The sequence below is a fragment of the Mauremys mutica genome, chromosome 2 (assembly GCF_020497125.1).
Source record: "Mauremys mutica isolate MM-2020 ecotype Southern chromosome 2, ASM2049712v1, whole genome shotgun sequence".
Taxonomy (NCBI): Eukaryota; Metazoa; Chordata; order Testudines; family Geoemydidae; genus Mauremys; species Mauremys mutica.
In genome coordinates, this window is record NC_059073.1 from 181,472,268 (window position 1) to 181,485,520 (window position 13,253).

The 13,253-nt window shown below is 39.8% G+C and overlaps 1 protein-coding gene across 16 annotated transcripts in view; it reads right to left on the bottom strand.

Moving 5' to 3' along the window:
• The window catches only part of LOC123362924 (poly(rC)-binding protein 3-like), a 752,406-nt gene that overhangs the window by 47,047 nt on the left and 692,106 nt on the right, over window positions 1-13,253 (bottom strand). For all 16 annotated transcript variants that reach the window (XM_045003489.1, XM_045003479.1, XM_045003483.1 and 13 more), the window contains 3 exons: window positions 6,108-6,239; window positions 3,376-3,504; window positions 758-901 (listed from right to left, as the gene is read on the bottom strand). In XM_045003489.1, coding sequence (XP_044859424.1) covers window positions 758-901; window positions 3,376-3,504; window positions 6,108-6,239 — 405 coding nt within the window. The remainder of the gene's footprint in view (window positions 1-757; window positions 902-3,375; window positions 3,505-6,107; window positions 6,240-13,253) is intronic.

The following is a 13,253-nucleotide window of genomic DNA, read 5'->3' on the forward strand; positions in this document are numbered from 1 at the left end:
TCCTTACTACGGAAGCTAATTTTAAATCTTGATAAAATACCAATTGTCTTATTTTTGTTCCTTTCTATTGTAGAAGATTACAGAGTTATACTCTAATTCAGAGGTTCTCAAACTGTGGTCCACCAAGACCCTCAGTAATTTCAAGTGGTCTGCAAAAAAAAAAGTTTGAGAACCATTACTCTAATGTGTTGTCAACTAGCAAGCAGAATATTCCTGATGCAGCTACTCATGGTAGGTGACAAGTTCTTGGCAACATCAAATATGATGTTGCATTTACTGGAAAAGCCACAGAGAAAAAACAAAACAACCCAGTGCCAGGGACATAAACTGAAATGAATAGGGAACAAGTATCAGAGGTTTCATAGAATCATAGAATCTCAGGGTTAGAAGGGACCTCAGGAGGTCATCTAGTCCAACCCCCTACTCAAAGCAGGACCAAACCCAACTAAATCATCCCAGCCAGGGCTTTGTCAAGCCTGACCTTAAAAACCTCTAAGGAAGGAGATTCCACCACCTCCCTAGGTAACCCATTCCATTTCTTCACCACCCTCCTAGTGAAAAAGTTTTTCCTACTGTCCATAGAATTTACTGTTTACTCAATAACAGTACAGAAGACGAGTTAAAAGAAGCTCTTCACTTGTTTGCATTTTAAGTTTATAACACAGTGTTCTCCTTTTCTGCAAGCAATAACGATCCACACTGGATAAAACACATTCATACTATACCAGGCAAAAAAGTATAAAAGGTGAAAACTAACAGGTGCTGGCTGAGGTTGGGCCAAGACGGTGTGGTTTCCAGCTGAAGCCAAAATGGTGTCTGCTCTTACCTGGCCACCTGCAAAAATGATAGGTGCAGAGGCAGGTTTGGGACGGTAGGGAATGGTGGCACCTTTGGGTGGGGACTGAAAACAAAAACATATCAAGATGTGGAATTAAGTAGCTCACATAAAATCATGTTTTACTTTGTTCATCTCATACAGCAATTGCATGCCTCTGCCCCATTCACCAGCGTATTCTCCCAAAAGCCTGGATCTTGCTCCCACTGAATTCAGTGGCAAAATTCACACTCACTTCAGGGCTAAGGTCCTTATTACATAGGCAAAAGGAAAACGCAGACAGGTTTGTTTTTGTTTCCACAATAATTTGGCAAAGATTCAAGGGTCTGGGAATGAATTTAGCTTTTCATGAGATCTAAGGAAGTTAGGTGCCAATTTTGAAACTTGTCAATCTTTTGGGAGACTCTCCGCAGTGTTCTCTCTTTGCACAAACCTGTTAAAAAAGAACAATATGTTCAGCTGATAACCGTTTGTGCGCTGTCACACAGCCAAGTGTCTCAGTATAAAAGTGAAATAAGAATTTTCAGTCTGCGCTATAGTAACCATGCTCATTGAACTCCGGGGATAATTAAATGGGCCTGATCCTGCATTCCACTGAACTCAGAGTGAGAAGTGTAGAGGAAAGCCATGAGTAGTGTAGGCCTATTCTCAATACCTTCAGTGGGAGCAAGATGGGTCATCTGCAAGTAACAGAAGAAGAAAATTGTTCTGAGAGTCAGTAGGTGAAAATGTGATCAGTAAGTACTTGACCAAGCATGAATATTTCTTTATAGAGATTAAGACAGACAAAATGACCCTGGGAACAATCCTGTAAAACAGGCTTCAAATTATCTGCATAGTGCCTGGCACAATGTGGTCCTGATCTCCAGGCACTACTGCAATCAACCATCACCACCACCAACAATAAATAACATTTCCACGTCCTAATTCTCTATTATTGGCTATTTGATTTTAATAAAGCAGTGACCATTGCCAAATTAAATACATTGAACAAATTAAACACATTTATTTTATGTATGCTTTAATGTCTGAAGAAGCAAAATGCAGTTACAGCACCGTCTTCTCTAAGGCTTCAAACTGGTGATTTTTTGTCTCTAGTTTATTATCTCTAAAATTAAACAAGTTCTGTTTTCGATACTTTCAGAACTGTTTATCTCAGAAAGAAAATGGCTCTGCAGGCAGAAAATGACTCCCTGGCCCTGGTTTGTCTCTTCAAATAACTATGGGTGTAATTAATATAATTTAGACATCAGACTACTGCCTGCATCCACAAAGCAGGTAGTTAAATGACTACGTGCCAGTAATGGGAGATGCAAAAATGGGAGATGCCAGTAATGGGAGATGCTCCTCAGTTATTTGCATCTGCAAAGCTCTGAGAACAAGATGGGAAGTGAAAGGACAGATTTAAGCCCTTTTCAAAATCACACCCTTTAAATTATAATCTAAATTCTACACACAGAGAAATTGATTTTTTATTTTCCAACAGTTTATCAATTCTTCACAAAGTCAAGCCGAGTTCTCTGTGGCTAATAGATTGAAACTGGTTTTCACTATTTTCTTTCTGTTTTGCTACATTTTTATGCACATCTAATGCCAACTGAAGCAAGAGCCCCTTATCTGCAAGACAAAGTTTGGTCCTTACAATAATAATAGTTTATAACATTGATATTTATTAGGTTGCATGCTCTTTTGATGTGGAGTGGTCGCTACAAACCAGACAAGAGTTATCAGACAGTAGTATCAGAGATGCCAAGCATCCCACTATATTTAGATTAAAGAATAACTGTCGGATGTCAGACACCACAGTGTGGTAATGGTTGACTAGATGTAGTGGAACATTTTTTTGACAGAATGTTTTTCCATTGGAAAATGCCGACTCAACATTGAAATGTTTTGGAGGAAATGTATTAATTTTGTCAAAATTTTCAACAGTAAATTATTAAAATGTTTCATTTTGGTGAGGTTGAAATACTTTGTTTAGCCCTTATTGATGGATTTGGTTTCATTAAGGCCAGAACATTTTGTTTTGATAAAGTTACATTATACTATATTAATAAAACAGATGATAGTAATATAATATAATCAAAGCGACAAAGTAAAAATGAAACATTTTGACCTTACAGAAACAAAATGATGACCTTATTGAAATGTTTCAACCATATCAAAACCAAATATTTCAATAAGGTCAGCATGAAATGTTACAGGGTATTCTGTCTCATGAAAATTCCTGAGATTTCTACTTTTTATCCTAATTTGGGGTGGGACTTGTATTTTTCCACTAGCTGTTGACCTTTTAATGACAATCAGTGAAGGCTTGTATTGATGGTAAGTAGATCCTGCTCTAATGGTTTGATCAGCGAGGCACTGTGCATTCTAAACACCAGGAGCGTTGACAACTAGCCTTGAAATCACTGGGAGTTGAGGGAGATCAGCATTTTACAGGATCAGGGCTTGAGAGAGGGTGGGGGGATTTGGAGGAAATTAATATAATTTCTGAACATTATCAGTATGAACCTCAATGTTTTTAAGTGCTCTCTTACCTCTAGCATGACCACACAGATTTGTTTTACACACTGAATAATGGCATCCGGAGTGCCTGATATAGTTACAGCACGTTCTGTTGAATTTGGCAACATATCCCCTGCTACTTGTACCTGGGCCCCTGTGGACTTAAGAAAAAAAACGAAACAAACATTAGTGTCATAAAAATACAGCTGCACATTAGAAGCCATTTTTTCACCAATAACAAATAATCTGATAAAGCAGAGTGATATCTAAAATGTGCCTGTTCTCTGCTAGCTTTACGCTGTATATATATAAAACTGCCAGGTGTAGATTTGTGTCCGGAAGTCCAGTTTGCAAGCATTCTCAATGGTAGAAAGTGTAGTTGTCAATGGTTATTAAATGAATAAACTGGGAAGTCTCCCAACTTCCTGAAACAGAGACTACTGCAGATACAATGGAAAAAATATGAAAACTAAGGACTTTCACAATCATTAAGACAATCATTAAAAAAAATAATTCCTGATGTCTGAAGAGCTTCAGCTTTCCAAATGAATTCCAGTCATGGATTGGTGATTCCTTAATGAATTGATGATTGCCATCATTTTACTGAATGAAATTTGGGTTTGCTTTATACTCTGGAATATCTCATAATGATGCTGAGCAATACAGGAGCACTTCTAAGTTATTATTAGTGTTGATTAAACATATGCACATCATCAGCTTCTAGTTCGCTAATGAACCTAACCATGTAATGAGCCAGTGTTTTTTTTTCCTTCTTGATCTTGACACTAATGGTTCTTAGTAAAAAAAAAAAAAAAAAAAAGAAAGACCTGAGGTCAAAATCATCCCTGGTATAACCCAGCAAAAATCTTGTAAGCCTTTTTCAATTGATGGAAAAACATAACAAAACTGTTTCTATTGAATTAGTATTTTCATACATTATACCACCGATCTATTTCTGGTCCTGATTTGTGGATACAAATGTTCTTGCCTTGCACTGATTTTGTGTCAGTCAGTAAGGAGTTAATTTAGTTTGCTGTTGGCCATGCACAACACATCTTACTCTTCAGAGACTGATTAAATTACTGATTACATCTTCTGTTCACTAGTGCTGTTTAAACCCAGAATATCAATTATGGGTCCCTTTAATATGCTTTGGAATGTCATCATAATTTGATCAATCTTTCATGTCATTGTGCCTCATTTTTTTTTAAATCAAGTCTTGAAAATACTGAGGCAGACAACATTTTGCTGCTAGGTATATGACTGAGCAAAAAAACGATCTATCATACTAGTGCTGCTCAGTGTGTTGTGTGATGATGAGATTAGAATGCATCTTGAGAGGACGGATGATCCTTTTTCATTTGGGCAATAGTCACCATTTAAAACCAAGTTTTGAGAGCACCAGCAGGCCTAGTACAAAATACTCTGGGTCAAATACTGCTCTCAGTTACAAGTGTGCCATTCAGTCACTCAACATGCTAATCTTTACAATTCTTTGGCTATAGTGGGATTGCATGTGTGAAACTGAGAGCAAAACTTTGCCATTGTCTTTAGGCTTACAGATAGGGAGATAAAGAATCTGATGGCACCTTAAAGACTAACAGATTTATTTCGGCATAAGCTTTTGTGGGTAAAAAAACCCACTTTTTACCCATGAAAGCTTATGCCCAAATAAATCTGTTAGTCTTTAAGGTGCCACTGGACTCCTTGTTGTTTTTGTGGATACAGACTAACCCCTGATACTTAGTTCACATTGTTCTTTTGACCTAATACCCTACAATAGGGGGCCAAAAGCATTGAATTTCCCCCAAAATAAGATTCATCCCCAGAATCAACTGTGGTTGCACAATTTGGACAATAATCAAATTTGGTAACAAATGAAGGAATTAAGTGGAAGACTTGAGAGCCAAGGGATTTGGGCACCTAACTACTCTTTCTACCTTTGACCACTTCCGTACTTATTGTTACACTAATCTAAATAAACATATTCAGAACCAGAGCCGGTCACACATTTTCAATCAAAGACATTTCCCAACAATGTGATTACATCAAAACCTTTTGTAAGAAAGTGATTGCAATGAATTTTTTTGACAGGAAAATGCAAAACAAAACAAAACATCTAATTTCAAATCAACATTTTGATCAAAAATGTCAAAAGTTTTTGCTTCAATATTTCCAAACTGAATTTTTTTTAACCTTTCCTTTTGTGAAAATATCAAGGTAAGTCGAATATGCCTACTAACTTGGACTGTGTCGCTTTAAACTACTTGGCTTTTTCTGGCTACAGAGGCTGTAATTGAAACGCTCAGATTAGACAAGGATTAGCAATACTTCAGATCTAGATTATTTGAGGTATTTATGGATTTTTTTAAAAAAGTTGAAGAAACAATTCTGTGTTAAACTGTTCCTTTGCTACGTGGCATCTTGTTTTTTCCTCTTCTCAAACGTGTATCCGAATGCCAGCTGTGTACTAAAGATCTTGAAGGTCGGAGTTACTTTTTGAAGGGTTGTGACATGAAAAGACAAATTTCTTCTAAAACTGGTTATGCCACTGTAGATCCTCCGCTTTCATGTGTCTATAGATGTCTTTGACACCTTTCACAGCTGGTTTAGCTGAACATTCCATTCATGAAATATTTACATTAATGCAATGAACCAACTACAGTGGCAGGACTCTGTAAGTCGTACTCTTTAAATGGACATATTAGGACATTTAGCTTCATAAAGTTACCTAACATCCCCCTGTTTGAATCCTAGAACTTACCTCCCTGATTTCTTTGATTTTGGAGCCACCTTTTCCTATAAGGGATCCACATTGACTTGCAGGGACTACAAGTCTCAATGTCACAGGTGGTTTGCTTGTCACTGTGCTGTTTGTCATTGAAGCATTTATGTCCTGTAATAACAATGTCAATAAGAATTAGTTGAGGATTTGTCATTCCTCTTAACACTTAAGAGGATCAAAGTAAATACTCAAGCTGTTCTCGGAGAATTGGTAAGCTGGAAGTGAATCGTGTTTTTGTAGCACATAAAGCAGCCAGCCCTGCTGGTGGCACCCCGGAGCATGAACTGCATGATGACATCATGGCAATGGAACTGTTGATACCAAGTGCTGAAATATGCAGGCACAAAGACAGTCTCTGAGCAGCTAACAATCACATTATATTTGTTAGCACTTTTAATACAAAGGAAACAACGGAGAAACAATAAATAACATTAGTCAACAGAAATGGGAGACCAAGAACTATTATTTTGATAAATATTTTGAAGCTTCCCAGATTTAACTTTGCTGCAGATCTCAAAGCATTTTCAACCCTACTTAACTTTTCCTAAACTCTTTTGTGTGATAGATATGTAATCCAAATATGCAGATATGGCTGTGGGAATTACATAGACAGCAGCAACCACCTGTTCATCTTATCTCATCTGATCTAATCAATAAGATTCTACTGTACCCTTCAGTGAGCATTTTAGAGTTCTGCCAGTTGCTAGCCTCAGATTTGTGTTAAATGTGCTTTGCAAGCACCAAACGGAACCCCCAATGTAATATTTTTATTACAAATGAAATGATAATGCTTTTCTTCCCACTATAGAATGTGCTACGGCTGAGAGCATTCCAGAATCCTAGATGTTGTTGGAAATAAAAAGCCACAAACACTACTGTACAATTCTATAACATCTTTCATAAGAGCATTGCAACATACTTTTATCAACATTAGCTAATTAAGGCACACCAGCCCTTTGACATAGGTTAAGGTAACTTCGCCCATCTCTGAGATGGAGTGCAGCAGCTGTTTAACAGCACACAGGAGCTTCGGACCTAGAGGGAAGGAAAATATTGTAACTAATGGAGGGAGAATTTAGGTTGGCAGAGTTACTGTAATTACTCAAAATATAATTTGTCCAGAACCATCAGGATTGACATTTTTAACCTCATGAAAAGTGCCATGAGATCTTTAATGACCATGAGTGATCAGGACCTTGGTTCCACCTCTTATGCAAAAGAGAGGACCTCAAGGACAGCAGTGCTGCCTGATGCTATGTTGGTGCATTAGTGCAGTAATGAAAAGTGCTATCCTAATGACCAGGAGCACTTTGGTATTTCTTACATTAGAGGTTTTCCATCTAAGTGTTGGCCCAGTCTGACCCTATTTTGCTTAAAAAAAGCTGAAAGAATCACAGCACAATGAGGCTTGGCTGCCTGCCGCAGGTTAGTTCATATGCGATTCCCCTTGTCGACACTGCATCATGTCATATTTACTGTCAGCAAGAGGTTACAATCCAAAACAAAGCAATACAGGTTACAGCAAGTTTGGCATGCATGCATCTGAAATATATACAGTGTGTATGTAGGTATATGTATTATATATATTATTTTGTATGTTTACATATTATTTTTATGTGTATGTATCTACTCTATCTATACATGAATATAAATTTGTATTACCACAGTGTCTAGGAGCCTAGTCATGGACCAGGACCCCACCGTGTTAGGTGCTGTACAAATGCATGCCACGGCTAGGTTTTTAGAAGCGGGATGCATCAAACTTTGCCAAGTTGCTGTTAGCTGGTGACATGCCACAGATATATAACATGCCTTTCACTTCAAAGACAGGCAAGCCCTATGTCACAAAAGGTTGCCAAACTCTCTCACATTTTGAATAAACAATTTCTACCATTTGATCTGGTAATAATAATATTTAGCATCTTCAAACTTTATAAACAATTAATTTATGGCCATAGCACCCCCTCTGTGTATTAACATCACCATTTTTTAAAAAAAGGAAAAGCTGCAAAGAGACGATCATAGAGATGTCCAAAGCCACAAGGATGTCAGCAAAAGGCCAGAACTCAGGAACCACTGGATCCTGGTTAGAGCAGGTCAGAAAATCTCCAACAGAATCTTTTTTTCCATTGGAAAACACCAATTTGTCGACAGTCTGCAGGAATATGTCAGTTTCAACAATATTCCAGTGGATATCAGGCAGGGTTCTGATGGTTCAGGCAGGTTTCAAAATTTTCCTGGTTTCTTGCCATATTATCTGCCTGGCTCATTGGCAGCCAGTCTGGCTATATAAACAACAACATATCATGTCTTCCCAAGACTGAATATTTCCTTGCATGCTGGGAAAAAAAACATGGAAGACGATGAGTGGAATTCCTCTCACTCCTGGTGCCTGGAACTGCAGCAGTACCTGGCAGCCAGGAGCAACAGCACGAGGAAATTCCTAAGCACTCCTTGCTGCCCGGGACTGGAACATGAGCAATCACTCTGTGTGGATAAAGCATGCTTAGTGCAGATGGAATCTTCACCAAATTTAGTTGCTAAACTTAGATGAAACTTTCCCCAGAAAAATGAGTCTTAGGCAGACACCCAGCTCGAAAATTTCAGTCTACATTGTTTAAGTTTGGTAGAGTTATCAACAACTGAAAACAGGATGTTATAATGGCAAGTGTCAGACAACATTATAGGTAATGCTGTCTGTGCCTCCAATAAATTCCTTATATGCCGTACTCTATTTTCCCGATTGTCTCAGGTATATAAAGTACAAATTGCCAAGGTCAGATGTTAAAGTAACAACATTTTGTATTCACAGTTCTAACACTTCATTCCACTTTTTCTTTTTTAAACATTGATCCTTATTTTGATCTTCCCCACCTAAGACCGTGGTCCTACAAACACACCTGTGCTTAATTTATGCACATGAGCAGCACTGTTGGCCAAGAGGGCTGCTCCCATGAATAAAATTAAGCATTCATGTAAGTGCTTGCAGAATCAGGGCCTAAGTTTTAAGTACTTTACTCCATAACTTTGCATTATTATTGTGAACTTTGGGAGCTATTCTTTGTGTAGCAATACATTTTGTTCTAAGCATTCTCAGAAAGTCATCACTTAATTTACATGTAGCCATAAAAAGAAAATTTCTAATGTTAAATTATAATGCCATATTCACGAGTGGTTTAGAGCTGATTAGTTCTATAACAACTTCATTAAAGAAATGATGGCAAATGAGTGCTTGGCTTCTATTCTGTTCTATACAGTAATGTAGACCTGCGATTGCTTTATTCTGCAGTGAGTAAAATATTTTCTTAGCATATGGAAAAAAATTCAGCCAAGATTTAGCAATATTTCTAAGTTGCTATGTTAATAGACAATATCAGGCAGCTACATGCAATGTTTTCATTCTGTTTAGGTTTTGAAAAGTGACTTTTAAAATCAGACAGCCGTGATAAAATGTTCCTGTTGATGTAACAAGAAAATGTGCGCATCTCTGTCTTTCCTGCACAGCTAACGTTCATTAGGAGCTAAGCGGGGCTTTGCCAACAGACTTGTATATGAGGCAATAAATAGCTGTGCTGGGCCAGGAGCAGCCTTGGAAGCTGATTGTGACCGTGATGCCTGGCACAATGATGGGCAGAGACAGCTTCCTGGCTGCCTACTCCCAGCTCATGTTTGGGGTGTGTGTGTGGGGGGGGCGTGTGAAGGGAGGAAATGGGGGGAACTGTAGCGCCTCTGCTGAGGAGGCCTCCCACCTGTGCAGAATCTGGCCCAAAAGAGCTGTGGAAGTGTGGAGGAACCCGCCCCCCCCGCCCCCCGCAACCGAAGTTTTAGTGTTATAGTATTATAGTATTTGAGGATCCCACAATCTGTAATATATTTACCTTCACAATGCCCCTGGGAGTGCTATCATCCCCATTTTACAGATGGGAAACTAAGGCACAGACACACTACGTGACTTGACCCAATTCTACAGGAAGTCTATGGCAGAACAGGGAATTGTACCTGGATCCATAGGCGCCAACTCCGTGGGTGCTCCGGGGCTGGAGCACCCACCAAAAAAATAAATTGTGGGTGCTCAGCACCTCAGCCCCACTAATCAGCTCTTCCCCCTCCCTCTCAGCGCCTCCCAACCTCCGCAATCAGCTGTTCAGGAGGCGCTGGCAGGGTGGGGGAGGAGCGGGGGCAGGGCACACTTGAGGGAAGGGGTGGAATGGGCCGGGAAGAAGTGGAGTGGGTGCTTGGGGGAAGGAGTGGAGTGGGGGTGGGGCCTGGGGCAGAGCGTGGGTCAAGCACTCCTTGCGAATCACAAAGTTGGCACCTCTACTTCAATCTCCTAAAGACCAGGATTGTTGCCTAGCCACTGAAACATCCCTCCCATCAGTAGCCAACAAAGTGTCTGAGAGTAAGGGCTTGTCTATACAGGAAGCTACTGCATGGCAAGCTGGGATATGAATCGACAGCACCAGCTTGCTGTGCAGTATCGTCGCACAGGGACACTGCTACATTGAAAATCTCACAGTGTGGCTTGGCATATTGCACGCTAAGCTGCACTTCAAGTCATGCGGTGCCCATGTGGAACATTACTGCGTGGCAAGCTGCTGCATGGTAGATTCACACCCTGGCTAGCTGTGCAGTAAATCTGCCATATGTAGAACCATTCTAGCTCAGTGCTCAGCAAACAGCCATGAGACTATTGGGCAGATCCTCAGCTGGTTTATGACAATTTAGGCCAGGGGTAGGCAACCTATGGCACGCGTGCCAAAGGCGGCATGTGAGCTGATTTTCAGTGGCAGTCACATTGCCCGGCTCCTGGCCACCGATCCGGGGGGCTCTGCATTTTAATTTAATTTTAAATGAAGCTTCTTAAACATTTTAAAAACCTTATTTACTTTACATACAACAATAGTTTAGTTATATATTATAGACTTGTAGAAAGAGACCTTCTAAAACATTAAAATGTATTACTGGCACACGAAACCTTAAATTAGAGTGAATAAATGAAGACTCGGCAAAGCACTTCTGAAAGGTTGCCGACCCCTGATTTAGGCTAACTGAGGATCTGCCTCTGAGTGTAGTATCAGTTTCATACTTGATACGAAAGCTGATCAGATAATTATCTGACAAACAATTCCAACAATTTCCCCCCCCATTTTTACCCATCTAATGCAGCTGGGCAAGCATTTTGGGAATGTTTCTCTGCATTATTCACTGAGCTCTACCTGCTAATTACTGTATTGGGAGATAATCTCATGCGTTTGCAAGGGGATACAGATTTGGTCATCTAAGATGTCTTTGCCAGCTGCAACTTCTATGATCGATGTTGATTTTTGCCATTTTTCATAGGCCTGGTTTTCCTCTAGATAAAAGTGCCTATTTTAATCATCAGTGTGATCCAAACTTGGCTTGTTTAGCAAGCATATGAATTCATTAGCAACCTGCTAGAAAATAACATGCCTGTCGCCCTGAGAGATTGTTAAAGCTTATTGGTAAAAGGCAGGAAACAATACCAGTGCAGAAAAGTCTCTTTTAGGCCTGGCTTCCTTACACTACACTGTATGTTTTGATTATTTGCTGGTATTAGAAAGGCTGGGTTGTTTGAGGGCTCTCATGTTCTCCTAGGATGTGTTTCTCCCCAGTTAGATACGTGTAGTGCTGAAATGAAGATTTCACATAACTTTATCTTGAAAGCAAAAAAAAAACAGCATTGAGCTGGTATGCACTTGAGCACCAAGAGCATTTTGTTCAGCCACCAGTGCACCTCAGTGTGTCAGATGCAATCCACAGAACTTAGTGATGGCCGGATTGTACAAAGAGAAAGAAATGTTATAATAGTTTATTCTGCCCAAAAGCATCAGTGAGTGAGGCTCTGGGCATTAAGGAAAAGGACTGCTTATGGACTGCCTTGATCCAGAGGGTAACAACTTACGAATGATTTTAGCCAACTTGATAAAGGATGGATTCAGATTTAGAACAAGCTACTGCAACCTCAAAACCATAAAAGGGTGAACAGTTATTAGCTCTTACTAGGAAATGTCTCACGCTCATTTTCTATAGGTTTGGTTTGGGATGATCATTCATCCAGGCGACCATTTAAAACAGTCAGGGTGAGATTTTTGGCCAACCCAAATCCTGTACAACCCTGCTGAAGATAATGGAGTTGTTCTTTGTTGCAAGGACCATGTTGCTGTTGTTATTGATTTCTACAGTGACTAGCACTGGAGAGTCCTGGTCCATTATTGTGGCTCCTACGTGCTACTAGAGTAAAAATAACTGAGATAAAAGGTGGTTCACCTCCTCCCCCAAAAGTCTTAGCAAACACATTTTAACTCTGTACAGGACAAATTATATTTTAATGTGGGTTAGCTGGCTAAAGAGAACACTAGGGAGGAGCTCTGGCTACAAACACAAAGTGCTAACATGGTTGTAACAATGTCAAACCTACTGCACTATGTGTTAAGGGGCATGTGACATCACATGAGCTAAATCAAGTTAGCTAGCACAATTTTTTTTAAAAAGTACCTCAGTTGAAAAAGGAAGACTTCAGTGAGTCAGCAGTTTCTCCTGATTTGACGCTGATGAACTGAGAACAGGAAGTGCTTAGGGTATTCTGAGCAGAACTGAGTATCACCTTCTACACCTTTTAAAGCTATTTCCTTCAAGCTGAGAGGTCACATGAGAACATGTGGCCATCTTCTGACATAATAAACGGAAGAAAAACAAACCAAAGCAGCTACTGGCGGTATGCCTATCTCCCCGCACCCTATACACATACCCCTTCTCCAGGCTAGGGAAGGGGAGCCATTGGACAGGGGAGGGTTTCTTCTCACCTCTCCTTCCAAGGTCAGGATATGCAACAGCAGAGAATAGATGGGTGACTGAATAGCAACTAAACAAAAATGCTACTAAAAATGTTAAGCTATGCTAGCTGAATATTCATGCTATTGGTGAAATGAATGACTCAATTTGCTCACCCTCAGTCAAATGACACTGGGATTACTGTATCATCCTCAACCAGGGCCGGATCCTGGCCCTGCCACTGAATTCTTGTGGAATCACCAGTGTGCACAGACCTGTGCATATGCTGTTCTGTCCCCTTCCCAAAACGCCACTCTGCAGCAGCTCAGAGGG